Source organism: Tachysurus vachellii, chromosome 14, assembly GCF_030014155.1.
Source record: "Tachysurus vachellii isolate PV-2020 chromosome 14, HZAU_Pvac_v1, whole genome shotgun sequence".
NCBI lineage: Eukaryota > Metazoa > Chordata > Actinopteri > Siluriformes > Bagridae > Tachysurus > Tachysurus vachellii.
Genome location: NC_083473.1, coordinates 19,942,135 through 19,964,435, shown reverse-complemented (window position 1 = coordinate 19,964,435; position 22,301 = coordinate 19,942,135). Strand labels below are relative to the sequence as shown.

Here is a 22,301-nt window from a genome sequence, read left to right as displayed (position 1 = left end):
CTCTCTCTCTCTCTCTCTCTCTCTCTCTCTCTCTCTCTCTCTCTGTGTGTGTCTCTCTCTTTCTCTGTCTTTCCATCCTTCTCTCTGTCTCTCTGTCTCTCTCTTTCTCTGTCTTTCCATCTTTCTCTCTCTGTCTCTTTCTTTCCTTCTCTCTCTCTCTCTCTCTCTCTCTCTCTCTCTCTCTCTCTCTCTCTCTCTCTCTCTCTCTCTCTCTCTCTCTCTCTGTCTTTCTGTCTATCTTTCTTTCCTTCTCTCTCTCTCTCTCTCTCTCTCTCTCTCTCTCTCTCTCTCTCTCTCTCTCTCTCTCTCTCTCTCTCTCTCTCTCTCTCTCACAGGGATGTGGTGCTGAAGCTGTTGCAGTGTGAAGCATCCACTAATGTGCCTGACAATAAAGGATGCTTCCCATTGCACCTGGCTGCATGGAGGGGAGATGTAGACATTGTCCGTATCCTCATGCACCATGGCCCATCCCACTGCAGAGTTAATGAACAGGTACAGTACACAGAGGTCTCTCTCTCTTTCTCTCGGAAACTCAAAATGAGTTAAAATAAATGTGATTGTGTGTGATAGAGAAAGCCACCTGGAGAATGCTTATTATGATATATAATCCATCTCAGAGTGAGTGACTGACACTGCTTGTGTGTGTATGTGTGTAATCAACAGAGACTGTCCTGTTTTATGTATGCTTCATAAAATATGACCCAAAGCAACCTAGACATAAATTCACACACACACACTCATGCATGCACGCACAAGCGCACACCCACACAAATCTGAGGGACTATTATATTATATTATAATTATATCACAAAGTACTATTTTTGTGTGTGCATTACTTACAGTATATCAGAATACTGTGCCATGTCACCTTTAACTCAACACTGCTGCTCATTATATGCATTGATGCCATTTGTCTCTGACTAATAATAATGAGTGATATTGCACGTTGTGGCTGTGGTTTCTATTGTATTTGAGCTCCTGGTAGGAGAAATTTGAGATAATTAATGTGAGTAAGTGAATTTTGTTTTGTGAGATATTAACTGCTAAATGTTTAATAATTAATGGCATAAGCCTATTTTTTGAGAGCTGCCAGAATCCTCTACTGAAAACTATCCCACTTCTCAGCCAGACTAATCTAACTACACAATATGGGATTGCAGCCCGTATTACTGTCATGGACAATTCCGTGCCAGAACACCATTTGCTTTTGCTTGTTTTGTGTTCTTACAGTACGTATGTTTGTTCTGCCTGATTCTTATCCTGTTTCCAGCCTCTGTACACTTGTTCCTTGTGCTTTGAATTGCCTCCCCTGTTTATACCTGCTGTCTTGTGTGCTTTTTGTTAAGACCTTCTCTCTTGTTTCTAGATTTTATGTTTTCCCTGTATCCTGTTTTGTGTTCTCTTAGTGTTCTACCTTATTTTGTTAATTTTTTTTATAAAACCCCATCTGCATTTTACCCATGCATTTGGGTCTGTAGGCAACCGCACATCAAAATTACTGTTGGTCAGTTTTTGACCCCACATTTCAACAATAAAATGATAGGTGGAAATACATACACAGCTGTAGGAATGTGAAATACGACTTGATACGACAGCTATTTTTATTTCTAGACAGAAGTATTATATTAAAATATATAAAAAATAAATGTCTCAGTTAAGGCGGAACATTGGTGCAAGGGTATATGGCTCACTTTTTCACAGTACTACCAGAGCGTGATTTGTGATTTCTTAGTAATTTTTTATGTACTCATGAGTCAGTTACTGGCTCTTTCAGTCTCATTTTAAGTGAGATTGGTTGAATCGGATTTAAATAGCTAGTCTATTTTGTATTTTAAAATAAAGTTCAGGGGGGCTCGGTGGCTTAGTGGTTAGCACGTTCGTGTGCCCTGCGATGGGTTGGTGATGATGATGATGCCTGAGATAGGCACAGGCTCCCCGTGACCTGAGTAGTTCGGATAAGCGGTAGAAAATGAAAATAAAGTTCAAGTTTGTGATTGTAGTCAGGTATGAGTTTTACACTAAGACTTGTGTGTAACTGTGTGATGAAGGCTGAAATATTAAACCTAATTTGAGCTTTAATTAAGCTGATGTCAAGCATTAATAAGATCTTTTCTAATAAGATATGACTTTGGGCACTTTTAATTGGTCTATGATATTTTTGCAAGTATTTGGACTCATCCATAAACCTGTGCTGGCTAGACTCTTACCAAACGCAGTATGTACCCTCCCATTTCTTAGTCCAAACAAATCATTTGTGATTTTTTATTTCAAACTAATAATTTGTGTTGTAGATTTTTTAAAGATTGGTTTAATTGTTATGATCTTTGTATAAGGTGATAATTTAATCAATTTCTTTTTAATATTTTTTAGTTGGCTGTGTATGTTGTCTGCAGTTTTTTGTTTGTTTTGTAGGTAATTTGGATCTGGTGCTGCACCAGGAGATCATGTAACTATTTGTTTAGGTAGGACTGTCAGTCAGTTTGATTAACAAAGATTATGACACAATTCATGTCACTGAGCTGTTTCAAACTGACGTTTCTGCCGTCAGAAGTCCTTGGGATGGCAGTACGTAGTCAGCCACCAAACAGAATTTCATTAGTCATTTTTTTAAATAAAACTTTCTCGGAGTCATGTGATAACATTTCAGTTTATTTTTTGTTTTGCTAGCCAGGCATTTATTAAAAACATCTCATTATTATATGGGCAAAGCCATTAGGGTGAAAGAGCAACATCATTAAGAAATAAGCCCAAATCTATTCTAGTTTCTGACTAGAACTCATTTGTAATACCTGAGACATTGAACACTACTGCATGTTGATGAGTTTGTTACTTGTAGATAGTATTACTAGTTTACGTTAGCTCGAACACTGTATAAGCTTTTGATGATCTATAAGAAAAAGTTGATTCCTCCTTCCTGGTTTTGTTACCCAGTACAACAGAGAATTTATAGTAACTACCAACTATGTGTCCTTGCTTACAAGCTGTTCAACTATTTTGATGCATGGCTGCCTCTGCCTCAGGCTTAAATTTGTACTGCTTCTTTGGTAGGGGTGGAGCTCTCTCAATGCAAAAATCCTTGTCATGTTTCTCCCTTTCTCACAATTTTTTATATTTTACCTAGATGTGCTTGTGCATACCTACCAACTGTTGTATAGGATCTGTTTTAGAAATGGTCATAATGCATAAAATCTCTAGGTTTTCCTGCTCTTCAGTGGTTTTCTACATCATTATTTCACTTTGATAATTGAAACAATGGCTAATAAAACTATATTATTGTATAATGTCCATTCTTAACAAGATCCTCAGTATTACACAAGACAGTTCTTTAATCGCTATGGCCCCCAAATCTAATCGGCAGGGTTACAGTTTATGTGGTAGTCATCAGATTCCAGCAACCCATATTCTCTGATCAGTTAATAAAATAATAAAAGCTTCCATATCTATGAGCACATCACATACCAGCCTCCCAGGGAGGCCACACACCCCTATGACCTGTCACTGGTTTGGGTTACAGTTGTGTGATGTCAGTGCAGACTGAACTGAGGTCATTATAGTCTACTGCCTCTAGCTTCCTGCTGATCTATTTCTTTTTTTTTGTTTTTATATTTGGTACACATGCGTGATATACTCTTACAATTAGGGTTAAATTTTGTGCCCCATTAGACCCAAATGACTTTTAAAAGCTGCCTGTTTGTTGTAACAGGTGAAGACTCATCTGTAACAGTCAGCATTCTATAAATAGTTGACTATTTAACAGATACTTAGCCAAGTACAGAATGTGCATTGTAACAGACTATATTTACTTCAAATAGATAAGCAAATAATTATAGAAATAAACATGGCCTTGTGTGGGTTTGCTCCGACACAAATGACCACAGCAGCACATGTGGACCTACTGTAAAAGGTTTGGCTATACCAGAAAACTCTGAAGGCTAGCTGAAGTCACCCAATGCTCCTCATATGACTTGCCCTGCTTTATTTTGGTTATTTTGATCCATTTAGAGAAAAACTCTCCCCTACACTTTAGGACGGCTTGTTTGAGTCTTGTAAACACATCATTTCTCCTAATAGGTTTCTTCCTAATATCATCTCAGGGAGATTTTCCCTGCCATAGTTGCCTCTGGCTTGGCCATTAGGGATAAAGTTGAATTTAAAATGAATATACTGAGTTTATATATTCCATGTAAAAATGTCATGGGACTGTGTCCATTGTTAATAGCTTAAGATTAGTTAATATTAATTGTTGAATAAGTGTTTTGTTGGTAACTCGCACAAGGGAAAACTATTTCTCATAATAAATGAATCATAATTGTCCCTTAAACTTGCTGTTCTGGAGTTTTTAATGCTAACTCATGAGAATGCTGGCTTGTAAAACTAAATTACTTTAAGGGAAGGGAGCCAGTATTATCAGCCTGGGTTATGCATTCTTGAATATAGAAGCCTTTTATTTGTCAAATATACTCAGAGCACAAAGAACTTATTTTATTGCATATACCAGCTCATTAGGAAGGAGCGAGGCCCCAACAGTGGCATTGTGCCATTGCTGGGACTCAAACCCCTGACCATCTGTACAATAACAGAGCCTTAACGATCTTGAGATGGTTCTCCATGATGCTGTTATTAGTGTGTTCCTTTGTGTAAATTCAAATCAATTTTCAGTTCAATTTAATTTAGTCGTATAGCACTTTTAACAATTCGCATTGTCTCAAAGCAGCTTTACATAAGTAGAAGCATAATAAAAATGTTAAAGATTAAAGTTTAAAATGAAGTTACTATTTATCTCTAAGATTTATCTCTAATGATCAAGCCTGAGGCAACAGTGACAAGGGAAAAACTTTCTGAGATGATACGAGGAATGAACCTTGAGAGGAACCAGACTCAGAAAGAGAACCCAACCTGATTTGAGTGATAATGGACAGTAAATAATGTAAAAATAAATAATGTCCTTTCTACAACTTTAGATGAGTGAAAGTACCTCACACAAGAAAATGGTGCTAGAGAAAAAGAAAAATATAAGGTATGATTGTATATTATGTGTAAAATGCAGACAGGAACTCCGACAAGACTAACTACGACAGCATAACTAAAAGGCTAGAGCCAGAAGGTGACAACGACATGAGAGCTTCCTGGGACGTATAAAGCGTCCCACCACTCCAGCAAACCTGAGCAACCTGTGAGGGTGGTAAGGTGACAACATCCAAACATCCCAGTTCAGCAAACACTCTACGTCCAAAAACCCTACAGATCTGCTTTACCTAAGGAAAGCTATTCATAAAAAGCTAGACTAAACAAATGTTTTCAGCCTGGACTTAAACAATGAGACTGTGTCTGAGTCCTGAAAACTAATTGGATGGTTGCTCCATAACTGTGGGGCTCTGTAAGAAAAAGCTCTTTAACTTTCTCTAAAAGTTAATTAGATTTGTAAAGTACTTTTTTCTCCCGTTAGTTACACCAACTGTAGAACCAACTTCAAATTGTAGGAAAATGACACAAATAGGCACAAGGAAATGCTCATTTTTTTACTTAAATTATCTGTGTTTTAAAAAAAAGGTGTATAATATATAGCACTGGACCTGTTTTAGTTTGCCTACTAACCACAGCTGGGACTAGAAGATGTGGTCTTTGTCACCGAGATTAACGACACAAATCATCCAGCACTTGGGTTGAATAATGCGTAACCTTTTTATTAAACACGTGTGGGACTCATCTCAAAACAACAGTAAGTGGAGGAAGTCTGTTTGCATCACATATGCACCTTAGCTGATCAAGTCAACTCAAACTATTTCGTTCACATTTTTTTACAGCTGTACGTAATATCATTAACCCTCATTGTGTTGTCCTTTGCTAAATATTGCTATTCAATCAACAACATAAAAAAAACTTTAAATAGCAAAAGGGTTCTTTGTTTCTATGCCATATTCTTCTTTTTTTTTGACAATAACAACTAACTAAGGGTGTGGGTAGACTACCATGATCCTTTGAGATGGGACAGGGATTATTCTGCCCTTAAAGTCCATCATCTCAACTAACTAGCATACCTGGGGTTCAATTTTACAGTCCTTCCAGACCTTGTGATGACTTGACCCAAGTGTTTAGTGGAATGGGAGCTTCAGCTGGAATATACAGTACTTTTTGGTGATGCTAGTGTTTTGCTCAGCTGACCTGCACTGTCCCTGTTGATCCTTCAGTTGGGAGGGGTCCGTGTTGGTGAGGATGGCTCTCGGTTCACCGGTTGGATGTGGCACTGATTTCTCCTTGGTGTGTCGCCTTGCTCAGTCTCCACGTCTCCAAGTTTCTACTTGTGATTGTAGTATTTTTCATAGCACTGCTTTGCTTTTGTATATTTTGCTTTAACTCTTTCGAGGTTAGGCCATTTCGGCTGCAGGCTCTCTTTCAGGGCAGGAAGCATTATGTGAATTTATCGGCACTTCAGCATCCTAGCTTGGCTCTCCCTTGTTGGATCTGTTGGGTTTGAACGGTAACTTAGAAGTGCCTGGTGGGGGTCAGCCTGCTTCAGTTTAGCAGATCGTCTTTATGGCTCCGGCCATGCCTTTAGATTGTAGGAAATGGGTACTTGAAGTGATGTGTGGGAAATTATACTCTTATCACAAAGCATCTGAACTGTTCAGCTGTGAATTGGGGTCCACTATCGGTCATTAGCTCCTCTAGTAGTCCAAAACGCGTGAAGATGCTTTTCAACTTCTGTATGACTGTTTTTGAGTTTGTCTTTGGCAGTACCAGGATTTCAAGCCATCTTGAAAACGACGTTTGTGCTTATACAGGTCAGCGGCAAGCTTCTGCCAAGGTAACTCATGTAATGGAGTAGTGAGCAGTGGTTCTCTGTTTTGGTTTGTCCTGTGGATATAATCCACTTTAAACTGGAGAATACTGTACTCTTGGCTAGCATGGAGAGTATAATCATCTAAGGTAGGTAAGATGAACTTCTCATGCTTAACATTCTCATTAAGTCTTTTTTTTAAACCACACAGATTCTTATCTTTCCATTTTTCTTTATTACCGGAAACATAGGCACACTTGTGTCTGTTAATTTCTCGATTGTTTTCAGCCTTTTCATCTCCCCTTCTACTTTAGGGAGTAGGGAAATGGGGACCCACTGAGGTGCAGCTATGCTGTATGGTTTTGCACCGTCTTTCATTGTGAGCTTCACCGGGATCTCTTTTTTAACATACTGTACCCACACCACTAGGCTTATTGACTTTGTCAACGCACTTAATTAAGCCTAGTTTTGTCTATGAAACGAAAGCAGTAATTTTGTATCTGGCCGTTGATATGGGCTTTAATATTTGCTAAAAACGGTCCCCTTGCAGCCACAACACTGCCTGTAGTTTGAAGTGTTTTTCACTGGGCTGAGTTCAGGCTTATTCTGTAATGTTTCATTGGTAGCTTCAGATATCACTGACGTGTCGGCACCGGAGTCGGTTTTAAATGAGACTGGTGTATGTGCTAAGGTTACAGTAGTGTGCCATGGTGGCTCATTTTTTGCTAACAATGTACCCATGCTTTGTTTCTGTTCAACTGGTCATAAGAACATGCATTCATCCTCATCAGCTTCGGTTATCTCCTGTGCTGCTGCTTTTGAGTGGCAAACTGATGCAAAGTGTCCAATTTCTTCATGCATTTTTTTCCTTTCACAGGACATTGTTCATTGTCATCATGAATTCATTCACATCTTGTGCATGTTTGTTTTTTTCATCTTCTTGTGCATTTTTGCTATGTTGACGAGCTTTTTTGTGTTCTTTCTTTCGAACTTACTTTAAGTTATCCACATGCTCTGTGTTCTTTGCTCCTTCTGTGTTTTGTGATATTATTCATACACAATGTCTGGCTGTTTCAGTTGCAGTGCGCAATGTTAGGTCACTTTTTATTTGAGGTTTTTATGATAGAAGCTTATCACCAATTACGATCACTATGCGGTCTCGCATCTGTTCCTCTTTCTGTGCTCTAAAATGATAGTTTTCAGCTAGCTTGTACATCTGCCTGAAGAATGCTTCCACACTTTCTCCAGGGAGTTGATGTCTTAAATGTTTTTGAGTATTTGTTGCTATCTCCCTTGTTATTGAAGAAAAATGACTTGAATATGTGCTCGGCCTCTGCTCCTATCGAATAAATTAGGGCATTTACCTGCGAACCTTCATCCTCCTCTGTAAGCAATGAAGTAACTCGATACCTACTGTAGCAAACCTCTGTTTCCAGTCGGTCCATGCCGCGGGCTTGGAAGAGTCGAACTGCTGTAAACTTTGCCATAGCAACGCACACCTCAGTCCTTCGCAACAACTCTTTTCCGAAATTCTGGCTACTACTTATTTTTTTGTTCTCATTGTGTCCGAGATTAATGACACAATTCACCCAGCACTTAGTTGAACAATGCGTAACCATTTTATTAAACACGTGGGACTCATCTCAAAAAGAGGCGGTGAGTGTGTTCACATCACACATGCACAGTAGCCGATCAAGTCAACTCAAATAGTCCCATTTCACATGACAGATGATGCTACCTGCTTCAGCGAGCACATTCACACCTCAGTGGGGTTGGAGGTATTGTTAGAATCATTTTTTTTTTATTTCTCAAGTGCCTTTAATACCATAAAGTCTTTCCTTTTTTTTTAAAACCAACTTTCCCCTTGAGGATTAAATAAGTACTGTACTTTAAAAGTAAGTAATAAGTAAAAATTGAAAGCATTTCATTCATCAACATATAATGCTGTTGCAATTACATAAAAACTATTGAGTTTTACCAAACCTCATATAGCCCTGTATGTCTAAGTTACAATGTTCATTTACTAACCAGAGTACCAATTGAACCACCTCTGAAGATGCAAAATCATCCTGGTCTAATCATCCCAAGGTAAAAAACACAAAATTACTAATTGACTGAGCGGCCAAGATGGCTTTGTAATGTATGAGTTTGTCATACACAGTAGAATATAAGATCATATTCTATAAATGCTACATTTTCTATATTGGTATAATTCTGTTGAAATGGTTGGATTGTTTGACATTGCATAAGTAAAAAAGTATTAGAAATATGTACCTTCATTCCCAATCATGTTATTCTGACCAGTGATATTTATCGTGATCTTTGTCAAAAAGTTTTTCTGAAAAAATGAAAATATAGATTCAGTCTAATATTCAATAAGTTGTTTTGGATACACAACAGAAAAGAAAAGAAACGACAGTCACTGAGGTTTTATTTGTGACAATCACTATGTAGTATTTCTTCTGTTGTTGCATTTTTTAGCATTTAAAATGCTGCCCTCTACCTGCAAAACAATAAAAACAGCACCCATCTTCCTCCATTGTGATGGTGTTGCTTTTTCTGCATGTTCATACTTGCTTTTTAGCTTTTCATGTTTAAGGACGAACACATCATTGGTTCTATTTTGTAAGCAGAGCTGAACTTTAAACAGATAGTAAACTGGAGCACACACAATTTCCAATCGTAGAGGAGGCTCAGCTCCAGGTGCTTGATTCTGAGCAGGTAAAATGTCATAAATCCAGTGGCACAATCACTTCTAGGGGTGTGATAGCTGAGGCTTCAACATTAGTGCTAATGCTTGGGGAGGCACACCGACCATAGCAAGGCCAAGTGGGTAGTGAAAAATGTGGCGGGATGTCCCAGGCTCAAGCAGGGAGGCGAAACAATGTCCACAGCGAAAAGCAGGAGGCGGAGCAACATCACAATTTCTGGCATTGAGCAGGGAAGACAGGCAATAGCCATATTCTCTGGGAAGGTGGAGCAACGTCCCTTGCTAGAGCAGGGTGGTGGGTGATGTAATCAGCAGGCCAGGGAGGCAGAGCAACTTTCTTTCTAGGGCAGGGAAGTAGGCCAACAATGATATCCCCAATCTGTGCTAGTTCCCCCACTCCCATCATTCTTCCTAGTGACAGCTTTGCAGCATTTGCTGGCCAGTTTTTCAAGTTGCAGCTGGTGCTGCTTGAGAAGATGGACAAGTGTTGTCAACTCCTGCCTTAGCACTACAAGTGTACCTTCAGTTTTTCTTTGAGTTGCAGAATTGTCTATGAACAACATCCTCATATAGTAATTATACTTTTTGTTCAGTTGGGTCACAGGTGGATGACAGCAGATATGGTGTTCTCTGGTTAGGGATACTACTGGTTAAGGCATTACAGTACTGGTTAAGGCATAATGTACAGGATCCAGTATGGTGCGAAGACTACTAGTTATGTTGCTCATGAGAGCTGCCTTATCTTAAGACCTGAAAACAAAGTCTTTCAGTAGCATACACAATTCTGCAGTCATCTTTGGCTTCAAGCTTGCATAAGTGATGGTGTTTTGTCGTCACCTGACCTATGTGCTCAAAAACGTGTGAAATGGCTCCCTTAGACCATCACTTGATCAGCTTTGCTGTTCAATGTTTAACAGAAATTCATGGTAGACATGTTCAGCAGTATGATTGCACTGGAGAAAGTGCACTTTCATGCATTTTCTTTTCTACCACATTTCAAAAGTGTACAACTGGTTTAAGTCCCATTGACTGTGAAGGCCACTAAAAAAACAGTAAACTCATTGTGAGGTTCATGAAACCAGTGTGAGATGACTTTTGCTTGTTGACATGGTGCATTATCATGCTGGAAGAAGCCATTAGCAGATGGGTAAACTGTGGCCATGAAGTAAGTGACGTGACATACGGCTGGTGACATAAGTATGGTGACCCATACTCAGAATTTGTTCTCTGCATTTAACCCATCCAAAGTGCACACACAGCAGTAAACACACACACCTTGAACACACACCCGAAGCAGTGGGCAGCCATTTCAGACTCTCTAACCATTAGGCCACGATCAGCAACAATACTTAAATAGTCTGTGATATCAAACTGTGGCACCGTTTGTAATTAAAAATTCAAAGTGTTGCCATTTCCCACACCATTACACCACCTCCACCAGCCTAAACTGATTATAAAAGGCAGATTGGGTTCATGCTATTGATTCTTTGCCTCAAAATTGAGATTCATTAGACCAGGTTATGCTTTTCCAGTCTTCAACCATCAGGTTTTGCTGAGCCAATGCTCACTGCAGCCTCAGATTTCTGTTCTTGGCTGACAGATCTGCCTTGAGATTTTACCTGTGGTGCATTCTGAGATGCTTTTTTGCTCACTACAATTGTGAGTTTATATATGTAACTGTAGCCTTTCTGTTAGCTCACACCACTTTGTTGACCTCTGGCATCAACAAGGCCTTTCAGCAGAACGGCTGCTTCCTGGAAGTATTTCTTTATTGTACCATTCTGAGTAAGCCCTAGGGACTGTTGTGCGTGAAAATCCTGCCTGTGGTTCAACCTATGTCTGGAATTCTGACTTATTTTTAAAACTTATTGGATTTCCCCAAAATAAACGCACACTGGATTTAATGACTCGTGCCATGCCTCATCACACACTTTACAGACGACTTTGCTAACATTGCAACGTGAGGCATGGGACACCACACGATATGGTTGTTCTGAAGGAGTGAAAATCTAGCGTCTCTTGTGACTTCTGAGACCATCCTCACTTTCACAAAGGCTTGTGTATGTGAGGATGGTCTCAGAAGTCACAAGAGACACTAGACACAGGCGTGAGCAACTCCTGTGTTGAAGCAAAAGGTTCTGGTAGGCTATGTCTCTGCACTTCTCTCTTTCTATGCTGGCATTTGATTCCACTGAATTCCCACAAACAACAATGTGAGCTGCACTTTCAATGAATCATATGATGGAAGATTCATACTATCACAGCTTACCAGTAAAGCCTGTTGGGTTGAAGTAGACTGAAGGTATGGTTGTCGTGGGATATTTATGCTGAAGGTTCTCCAGTCTACTGTGAGGAGAGATCTAGTTACAGGTAGCAATTTTAGGAGGGTATCCTGCTTGAGGTTGGAACTAACTCCTTTCCAGCCCTGCATGAGCCCTGCATCAAGGGTGTTGCTTTGTCCCTGGCTCCACTGAGAACATTGCTTCACCACTGTGGCTCTGCTGAGGATATAACACCAAGGATCAAAACAGAGAGAAACCAAAACACAGGTCAGTAAATGTTAAATTAAGGCAATGATCTAGAAATATGGCTAGGCAAAGACAAGACTAAGGCTCATAACCAGGGGCGGGTCTAGGAGTTCATCTTTAGGGAGGCTCAGCCCTCAGTGAGAATTTAAAACAAGAAGATTTTTATTTTATATATTATATGACTACATAGTAAGCCAAAAGTTATGGTATATTAAACGGCAAAAGTGGACACCAAAATTTTATGCATGATGTAATGATGCCAGTCTTGAATCAAATCAGTTCATGTATGTGTGCATATTCTACAACAGTGTGTCCAAGTAATGCAGTCATTAATATACAAATATTCACAAGACAAAGACCAAATCAATAAATGTTATTTTTATTTAGTATTAAATGGATTGTTTGCATTAATATTTTGTTTGTGCTATCAACTCTGGTAATAAGAATAGTGACATTTCACTGCTTTTGGTTGCCGTCTTTGCGGCTTTCCGCCGATTAACGTTATAGATAAACGCCTCCAGCTCTGACTGCGCGTGCACGCTGCGCGTGCCTGTGCTTCTCCGTTCTGATAAAGCAGACAGCTGATGACGCACTGTTGAAAGACTACAACGCACGTGCGTAAAAGCAAAGTAAAAAAAAATCGCTCTTGGATCAAACTGATAATTAATTTTCTTTCCCATCGACATGTCCTGCATTATAACGTAATTTTTATTGTTTATTTATGAAAGTAAAAATGATACTTTTAGTTTTTGGGTGGCTGAGATCACAGACAGGGGGCTGGAGTCACCCTAAAGAAGGGCTAGAACTGCCCCTGCTCATAACATATTTATACAAAATCACAAGACTTTTCATTGTGTATATGTGTGAACAGTACTTTTATTCTGAATAAACAGTAAGTGGTGTAATATTGTTCAAAGTTCGGGGAAGGTGGACGTCTCTGCAAAGGACGACATTGACCTTTTAGACAATCTTAGATTATTTATTTAATATCAATTTCATACCCTCACATTTTTACAGTCACTTTGACACCCTTATCAGAATAGGTCCTATAATTCTTCATTCTAAATTTGTAATGGTTGTAGTTTCCAGATGTAAGTTAGATGAGTTATGATACATATGACAAACATTATTTAAACAGCTGTGGTTGCAGGAAATTCTGTTTTCTTCAAGAAATCTGAGATTCACCAAAATCATTTTGTGCGATTTTATTTGCAACATCTGTGTAAACCTTGCTGGGAAAACTCTAGTGAATACTAAAATTCAACATCTCTGTGTGTGTGTAGGTTTGTGAGTAAGAGAGACGGGTTTCTTGTACTGTGTGTACGATACATTATGGATTCACCTTCCTTATGTGTGTGATATGTGTACTCTAACATGTGTGTGTGTGTGTGTGTGTGTACATTGCTCTGTCTTCCCATGGGTAGGAGACACAGTTCAGGAATGTTTTGCTTTTCAGCCCAGAGAGAGGAAAAGGTCTCACCATTCCTCCAGCTTCTAGACCCCCACTTCCCACCACAGACCACTCTCTGAGCTCCTTCTCTCTCCCACACATATACACATACATTTTCTCTATATTGGTGATTTTGCTCTCATTAACAAAATCAGTGAACCCAAATTATCTCTATCTTTATCTGTCTGGTTCTGCATAAGTAAAACCATATGTATGACAGTACTGTGTATGATTACTGCATCCAGCTCCTTGGCTAAACATTCATTGTTTGGCCAGGCCACTGCTCTCTCATCTACTTGGCTCCCTAATCACTCCCATTAGGTGACATCACACTCTCTGTCAGACTTTGTGAGAGTAGTTTATTCCACCTGCACTGTTTGGCTTTGGCACCAAAGTGATTTATAACAGTCATACCAGTAAAGCACTGTTGAACAGAACTAAACTGAACTCTGAAAGTATGTTTGCCTGCACATGGGACCCGTTTTACTATACAGTCCCCTCAATGCTGTACAGTATAGAGCACTGTAGAAAGCTGTGGACACAAGTTGTTTAAAAAGATTTAAAAACAGATTAAGTGGTTACCAAGTGTGTAATGTGTGTAAGCAAAAATATACATATACCAAATATGCTAAAATGTATATCCAGTGCCTGGCCAAAGAAATAAACACACACTAATATTTGGTTGGACTGCCTTTTCATTGATTATGGGACATATTCGCCGCAGAACCATGTCGAGAAGCTTATGCAATGTCAAGTTTTTTTTCCATCGAGAGTTATGTTAATTTCTCACCAAGACCTCGTATTGATGATCGTACTGTCAGACTGCTGCAGCACATTGACATGGACACGGAGTCTTCTCCAGCACATTCCAAAGATTCTCAATGGGGTTATGGTCTGGTGGTCAATTCATGTGTGAAAATGATGTCTCATGCTCCCTGAACCACTCTTTTACAACTTGAGCCTGATGATTCCTGGCATTGTCATCTTGGAATATGTCCATGACATCAGGGATTGGATGGAAAAAGCTGGTCATTTGGTATATTCAGGTAGACAGCTGACCTCATTTTTTGGGCACATAATATTGTATAGAGAGTACAAGCATATACAGTAGGCACAAGGCATGATGGGGGGCATCACTTTATCTACCTCACTTCTTTATGCTCCCTAAAGAAAATAAGAAATGAGAAGCTACTCAGTACATGTACATGAGTTAGGGTTAAAGAAAAACTTGTTGACAGCTGAAACATATTAATCACTACAGTAATTATCTAGTGGCATTCAAAGGTTCTTCACTACTTGGTAAGTTAACTCTAAGTGGTGACACTTTTCTAGCCAGGCAGTGTATAATGTGTGTGTGTTAGTCATAGAGACATCTGTGTGTTTTGTGGATGCATCTGTTGGGGGTGTGCATGTTAGGGGACCAACTTCAGTTCAATTCAGTTCAATTCAATTTATTTGTATAGCGCTTATAACAATTTCCCATTGTCTTAAATCAGCTTTACAGAAGTATAGAAACAGAAGAGAGAGAAAAAATATATATAAATATAAATATATATAATATAAATATATATTTATCCCTATCCCTAATGAGCGAGCCAGAGGTGACGGCGGCAAGGAAAAACTCCCTGAGATGATATAAGGAAGAAACCTTGAGAGGAACCAGACTCAGAAGGGAACCTCGTCCTCATTTGGGTGACACTCTACAGTAAATAATGTAAATGTAAATAATGTTATTTCTACAACAGTTTATAATAGTGCAACCGAGAGCTCCTGAGGAACTAATGGGTCATCGTAACCTCTGAGTTCAGCGCAGACCTGATAGCTGATAAAGACCAGACCATACAGCTGACTGACACAACATTGGTTCAAAGAAGGTCCTTCATTCAGAGGGCCAAGTGCTTGTTAACAATAACGTTCATTTTAATTAAATAAACATTTTGTGTTGGTTGCAGTGGTTAAGGTTATATGTTAGGTCTAACATTTCTTTACCTTTACCATCATAAATGCATGTCAGCCAAAATATATGGCAAAGGAAGTTGAGTAGATGAGTGTCTTAAAATATTGCCATTACACTGTAATATACAGTAACTCTGACTCTGTTCAAAGTTACTCAACTGTGACAGAGCTCTTATTCATCTTTAAGGGGAATGTTGATATTAATCAACAGGAAATGAATGGCAGGAAATAGAACCTCCTCCCCCACCCCAAACACACACACACAAACACACACACACACACACACACACACAAAGCCACACTGATGTTAATGAGAATTAGCAATATTGTGACAGTAGCCCTAGAAGAAAGAGGAAGAGGATGACACACACACACACACACACACACACACACACACACACACTCTCTAATCTTGTCTAATCTTATATCAGTTGCAGTTGCCACTGCATGACACTTCCAAATTATTCTGTTTGTAATGTTATTACAGAAATCAACAATTATAATTAAACATTATTTTGATCACAGTGATCAATTTTACAAATATATATGGTGAAGATGTTGTTTGAAGGTGTGTCACTTGTCCGAGGGATCATCTAATGATCATCCTACTTTTAAAATACTACTGCTAGACTTTTAAAGTGATGTGGATGAAAGAAAACCTTCATAGGCAGATCTGTATTTTATGTTGGTATTAAACCCAGATATGTTTCTCTGTGTTGCAGAACCATGAGAAGGAGACTGCGTTGCACTGCGCGGCTCAGTATGGTCACTCGGAGGTGGTGTGTGTGCTGCTGCAGGAGCTAACAGACCCAAGCATGAGAAATCGGCGTGGTGAAACACCGCTGGACCTGGCAGCACTCTATGGGCGGCTACAGGTGGTGCGCATGCTGCTTAACGCTCACCCCAACCTCATGAGCCTCAACATGCGCCAGCACACGCCTCTGCACCTCGCCGCCCGCAATGGACATCATGCCACCGTACAGGTGCTGCTAGAGTCTGGCATGGACGTCAACACAGAGGTGTGTGTGTGTGTGTGCGAGTATGTTAAGATATGCACATATGAGAAGTAGATCAGAAGTTGAAATATAATATAATATAATGTAAGAATCATTTTATTCATATTCTTTTAATTCACTTATTTGGTCACCTGACTCTTCTCTGTCATTCAACCAGGCACAACATGTGCGTCCTACACAATACATGAAGGCAGCCACATGCACTTTAAAAACGTCTGCATCACAGAGCAGCAAAACACACTTGGTGGAAAGAGCTGACAGAAAATACCTTTCCTTCCAACATGGCTAGTTTTGCCCTCTATATGTCCCAGACGTGCCTGGGGTGGCTGTGGGCACCCTTTTATCTTTTGTGCCTCTTGTGAGTCTCCAAGAAGTCGATATTACTCTGCTTGTTTTGAACCTCTGCCCTGACATCACTCTGTAATTTGTTTCAGTAAATATAAATGTGTGAATGAAGAGACTTTGTCAGAGAGAGAATGAAGCATTTGATGTGTGAGAAGTGGAAGAAATGAGTGCATGAGACTGATGGAGAGAGCGACATGGTAAGATTATTACCCTGGGAGAGATGAATAATTAATCTGGCTCTGAGAGAGAGAGCAGTCTGTTCCTCTGGCAGGGCCACGGGCCAACACACGTGTGGATTTGTGTACTGTATGTTCTTACTATTGGTGCTATTTATCACTGACTCATACGATTCATCAGCAAACTCTTTCACTTGTGTATGTATGGGTGTGTGTTCTGTGATTTGAAGTGCAGTTAATGTTCAGAGTAAGAGTCCATTGGCTCTGTGTGAATACAAATGTATGCAAGGGTTGAAACCAGGCTTCTCCTCCTGTCTCTCAATTTTTAAAAGCCTTTATTCTATCTTCTCTTTCCTCAGACAGAAATGGCATGGGCTGAAAAAATAGGATGAGGGTGTGATGCTCGACTTATAATTCATATTACTTTATATTCAATCGGGCTCACACTCTTACAAAATCATAAATTCATACGGTCAAGTTCAGGGTGGTGTCAGTGTTAATACCTTTTATATTTTGACTTATGTATGAAATTTGTCATACTGTACATAAGTCATACAAAATCCTTTTCTTTGATACACAATCCCTTTCGTCCGTGCACGTTTTCTTTGTAAATGGATATAAGGCACATTTTCTCTCCCTTGCTACACATTATGTAGCTGATAGATGGAGGGAAGTGAAGGTTGTTGGCTTTATTAAAACCAATGTAGCACCCAAACCAAAGGGCTAGGCAGTACACATAAGCATGAGGCTAACAGGCAGACAGGCAATTAGCACACGGGCATAAACCAAACAAGACTAACTCATTAAATGTGGAGCAGGCTATGGTGATCTTAGTAGATAAAGTCTTGTATGACAAAGTCAGACAAAATGCATGCAAAATGGTAACCTGACCATCATGAGACCTGCCGTGATGTCCAGGCATTAATACTAAAAATTAGGCATTAATTGCCAACGCATCACATCTCTATTGGTATTTGCTAGTAGATGGCTGATTTTTAGGTGAAGTCCATAGCTGTTGCTTTGCTTGTCTATGTGATTATTACACTATTTACTGGATAAACAGAGCAGGTGCATACAGGACTATACTGAATTGCTCACACATGAACTGGTACTGTACGCTAAACAGAAAGAGGGCAATAGAGAGACAGAAAAAAAAGAGGAAGACTCTTCAATTCCAGGAAGCTAAGTGAGAGTGAAGTGGTTTCTTTTCTTTGCTGACATTGTTAACTAATCATCATGGGAAACAGGAAAGGAAGTGGTCCTCAGTGAGGGAGGGTTGTACTTCCTGTCCTGCTGTGGGATGTGTTCAGAACTCATCCAAAGCTTGAGGAACACGCTCCTGCTCACCACTTCATACACTCTCATTCATCTATAGACCAGCTGGCAGGAAGAAAGAAATCTTATTCTACACAGAAGGATTAGTCTCAGCACAACCAAGGAGTGAGTTTGTGGACTTTCTCTCGATTTCTTTGATTTCTTCGAGACATTTATCTTGAGTGAAGCTGCAATAGAAATGTAACTAGAGATAAAAGTGTTTATCTTCAACGATCTGAGTGTAGAGTGTAAGTGCATGTTCAGTACTCACTGTAAATCTCACCGTGTTCACGTGCTTACACAGCGCAGGATTCTGCTGGCTGGTAGTTGGGTCAGGACAGTAAACAGCACCTACTGTAAGAAAGGACATGATTCATGTGAATGAATGACAATAATGACGATCAGTAGAACAGTGATAAAAAGTCATAGAAACAAATATTCTAATGTAATTCTGATTAAATAAGCTTGAAGCTGTGCTGGCTCAACACTTCAGCCTGAGGTGGAGTTACGTGTAGGAGTGATCATGTACTCATGTTGGCAGTGTTTGTTTTAATGAAGGCTAACAGAACATGCTCTCTGTCAGGAACAACTGGGAGCCTTGTGTCTCTGTGTCTTTTCATTCCGCGTGTCTGCTGTACTTAGACGTTTTATCTTTTCATTTGATTTCAGCTGATACTCTCTGTGTCTTGTACACACCACGTTACCTGCCATGATTTGTGTATGCGTAACAGTGTAATGCATGATGATCTCCAGGCTAGGCGAACTTACTGTTGTTTAATTTACTCCACAATCTGTCCTAGAGGACAGCATAATTATGCTGATGTAGATTGTTAATACACACATGTTCTGTCCCTCACTTCTGTGTGTATGCTTGAGTTATTGACTTGAGTTTGTTTTCTTTCTCTCTCTCTCTCTCTCTCTCTCTCTCTCTGGCAGACGGAGAAGGGCAGCGCGCTGCATGAGGCTGCTCTATATGGAAAGATGGATGTAGTTCGGCTTCTGCTTGACTCAGGTTAGTCCTTTCTGTTCCTTTATTCAGTGTAATAAACTTTGATGTGTCCTTTGATGAACTTAAAAAGTCAAAAAAAGAGGCAATTCCTGTTGGTTATGGTTGGATTTAGGTGCAGCCTAGCATTAAAAAAATGGATTAATAATTCTTTCAGTGAAAGGTCCTCAGAAGGATATGTCAGATGTATGTGTGTGTGATTGTATGTGTGTGTGTTTGCGTTTGTGTGCGTGCGTGTGTGTGCACGCGCGCGTGTGTGTGTATATGTGACCTTGCAGTTACCCTCACAGAGCCATCTGTGGAATAGGAAGTATGAGAACCGAGAGCTTCCTGCATAGTGAATAAGCTTTGGGATGTTGTATTTTTTTATCTGGTATTTGAACTGACTGTACTCAGATACAGAATCATTCTTCCTGTCCTATGTTTTTTTTTTTGCAGGATTACTAACTGTGTATTATATTGTAATTAGCATTGTGCGACACTTACTCGATCATTAGTAGTATTCAGTATCTCGACTTACTGGTGTAATTCTTGGTCATGATGAGAAGTGACACGTTTCTTGTCTGCATTTCTCTCCTTTTTTTCTGTCTATCTCTCTCTATTTTTCCTAGGGATTGATGTGAACATTCGAGATTGCCATGGGAAAACTGCACTAGAGATACTAAAAGAACACCCAGCCCAGAAATCACAACAAATCACTGCCCTCATACAGGGTAATCCTTCACACACACACACACACACACACACACACACACACACACACACACACACACACACACACACAAGATGACTCTTTTCATGATTGGGTTCTCAAACAACATACATTAATAGAAGTTGTGTAAATGTTTGTAAAAGCCAAACTAAACTAAAATATTCCTCCAGAGTTTTCGGAAAATAATTTTCTCCACTTGTGTGTGCGTTTGTTGATCATACAATGCAAAATGCATTCCAGACCATTTGCATTCAGTGACTCACACACAATTCAAGTAAAGCTAAAGTTCTCAGATGGCTAGAAACATAAAAGGCTATAAGGTAGAGCAGACCATGCTAACTACATGGGGAGAACTGCACTGCTGTACTACCCTGTGAGGAAAGTTAAACGAAAAAGAAGGTATTTAATGATACTTGTTATACCAACAGTTACATGTCTGTCATTTTTACAAGTCTGGAGCTTGATATTTTTTGCTAATTTTTTTCAGACTGTAATTTTTATAAAGGCTTGTTTCAGATTCAAATTGAAGTAGTAATATGGGCTTTAACTTGGCCATTCTAAAATATTGTTTAGACTTAGCAATGTGTTTACGGTCTGTCCTTCGTCTGTTGTCAGTATGTGTCAGTATTTTGCAGGCTGGAATAGGTCTGGTTTCTAGTCTTGCCCGTATTTGCCTCCATCCTGAACTCAACAAACACTAATTTCTCAGACCCTCATGTGCTTTGATAGTGCCTGAGTCTTTATGATGCTCACTGTTTAGATATGTTTAACAGGTTATATGACCTTCAAGGATGTAATATAGGGGAATATATACTAATGGACCACTAACTATACTTCATGGATTCCTGTAATCCCGGTAATATACTTTGAGATCTTAATAGACTCTGTGAAATGTTGGCACTGAGGACAAACACTGAGGACAAACACTGAGGACAAACACTGAGGGTAAACACTGAGGACAAACACTGAGGACAAACACTGAGGATAAGCACTGAGGGTAAACACTAAGAAAAACACTGAGGATAAACACTGAGGGTAAACATTGAGGGTAAACACTGAGGATAAACACTGAGGATAAACACTGAGGATAAACACTGAGGACAAACACTGAGGATAAACACTGTGGATAAACACCGAGGGTAAACACCGAGGGTAAACACAGAGGATAAACACCGAGGGTAAACACCGAGGGTAAACACAGAGGGTAAACACTAAGAAAAACACTGAGGATAAACACTGAGGACAAACACTGAGGGTAAACACTGAGGGTAAACACAGGGTAAACACTGAGGGTAAACACCGAGGATAAACACCCAGGGTAAACACCCAAGTTAAACACTGAGGACAAACACTGAGGATAAACACTGAGGGTAAACAATGAGGGTAAACACTAAGGAAAAACACTGAGGATAAACACTGAGGGTAAACACCGAGGGTAAACACTGAGGATAAACACTGAGGGTAAACACAGGATAAACACTGAGGGTAAACAATGAGGGTAAACACAGGATAAACACTGAGGGTAAACACTGAGTCTTAAAGCTGTTAAAGTGTAACTGAAGAAGCTCAGAACCATTTAGCAGGATCATATCAGCACATTGAACTCCGACCTCTTAGTGGGTCCCTCGTTCATGCACAGCATAAAATGCATTTATTGCATAACATTTTTGTTATTTGGTTTACAAAATGTGCTTTATGTTGAGCAGCATTAACAGCGGCTGGTGGTTTGTTAACTGTATTAGCTGATTGTATCTTTTTATAGAATTTATAATGATGGCAGAGAACCACAAATTACAAATCAAAGATGAGCCAATTCGCCAGTGTCCAGTGCCTGCACCTCGCACCTCCATACCCTCACCTGCTGCCTCCCCATCACTCAGATACAAAAGTAAGTATGTAAACTCAAAAAGCATGTGTGTGTATGTGTGTGGAGAGAGATAGAAAGAGAGAGACAGTTTCTCCGTCACTGATGGATTAAATTAGATGTAATAGCAGGACCTAGTGGTGAGACACGGTGCTGTAGTGTGTTAATATAATGTTCCTTCCAATGTGAAGATATGATGGTGAAGTGCATTTGTGAACATTACACCAACATACTGTGCAATAGCCATAGTGCAGGTAATAATGACAGCAATGAAAAGCATTATTCCCATTTCTGTCACATCATTAAAACAGAATAGTCTCCTATCAGATGTAGGGCAAGTCTCAGAAAACAAGGAAACAAGAAATCTCAAAAGAAACAATTTACTCGTGTTATATGGCAGATAAATCTTGTCCTTGCTCATAACAAGGATGTAAAAACATCGTGGT

At 39.5% G+C, this 22,301-nt stretch overlaps 1 protein-coding gene across 4 annotated transcripts in view; it reads left to right on the top strand.

Annotated features, from left to right (window-relative positions):
* Positions 1-22,301, top strand: part of anks1b (ankyrin repeat and sterile alpha motif domain containing 1B) — a 177,583-nt gene that overhangs the window by 39,482 nt on the left and 115,800 nt on the right. For 3 of the 4 annotated variants that reach the window (XM_060886360.1, XM_060886359.1, XM_060886361.1), the window contains exons 3-7: positions 336-492; positions 16,145-16,441; positions 19,210-19,285; positions 19,891-19,992; positions 21,754-21,879. In XM_060886360.1, coding sequence (XP_060742343.1) covers positions 336-492; positions 16,145-16,441; positions 19,210-19,285; positions 19,891-19,992; positions 21,754-21,879 — 758 coding nt within the window. Of the gene's footprint in view, positions 1-335; positions 493-16,144; positions 16,442-18,253; positions 18,400-19,209; positions 19,286-19,890; positions 19,993-21,753; positions 21,880-22,301 lie in introns of those variants that run through there. The other variant, XM_060886362.1, reaches the window with a different exon arrangement.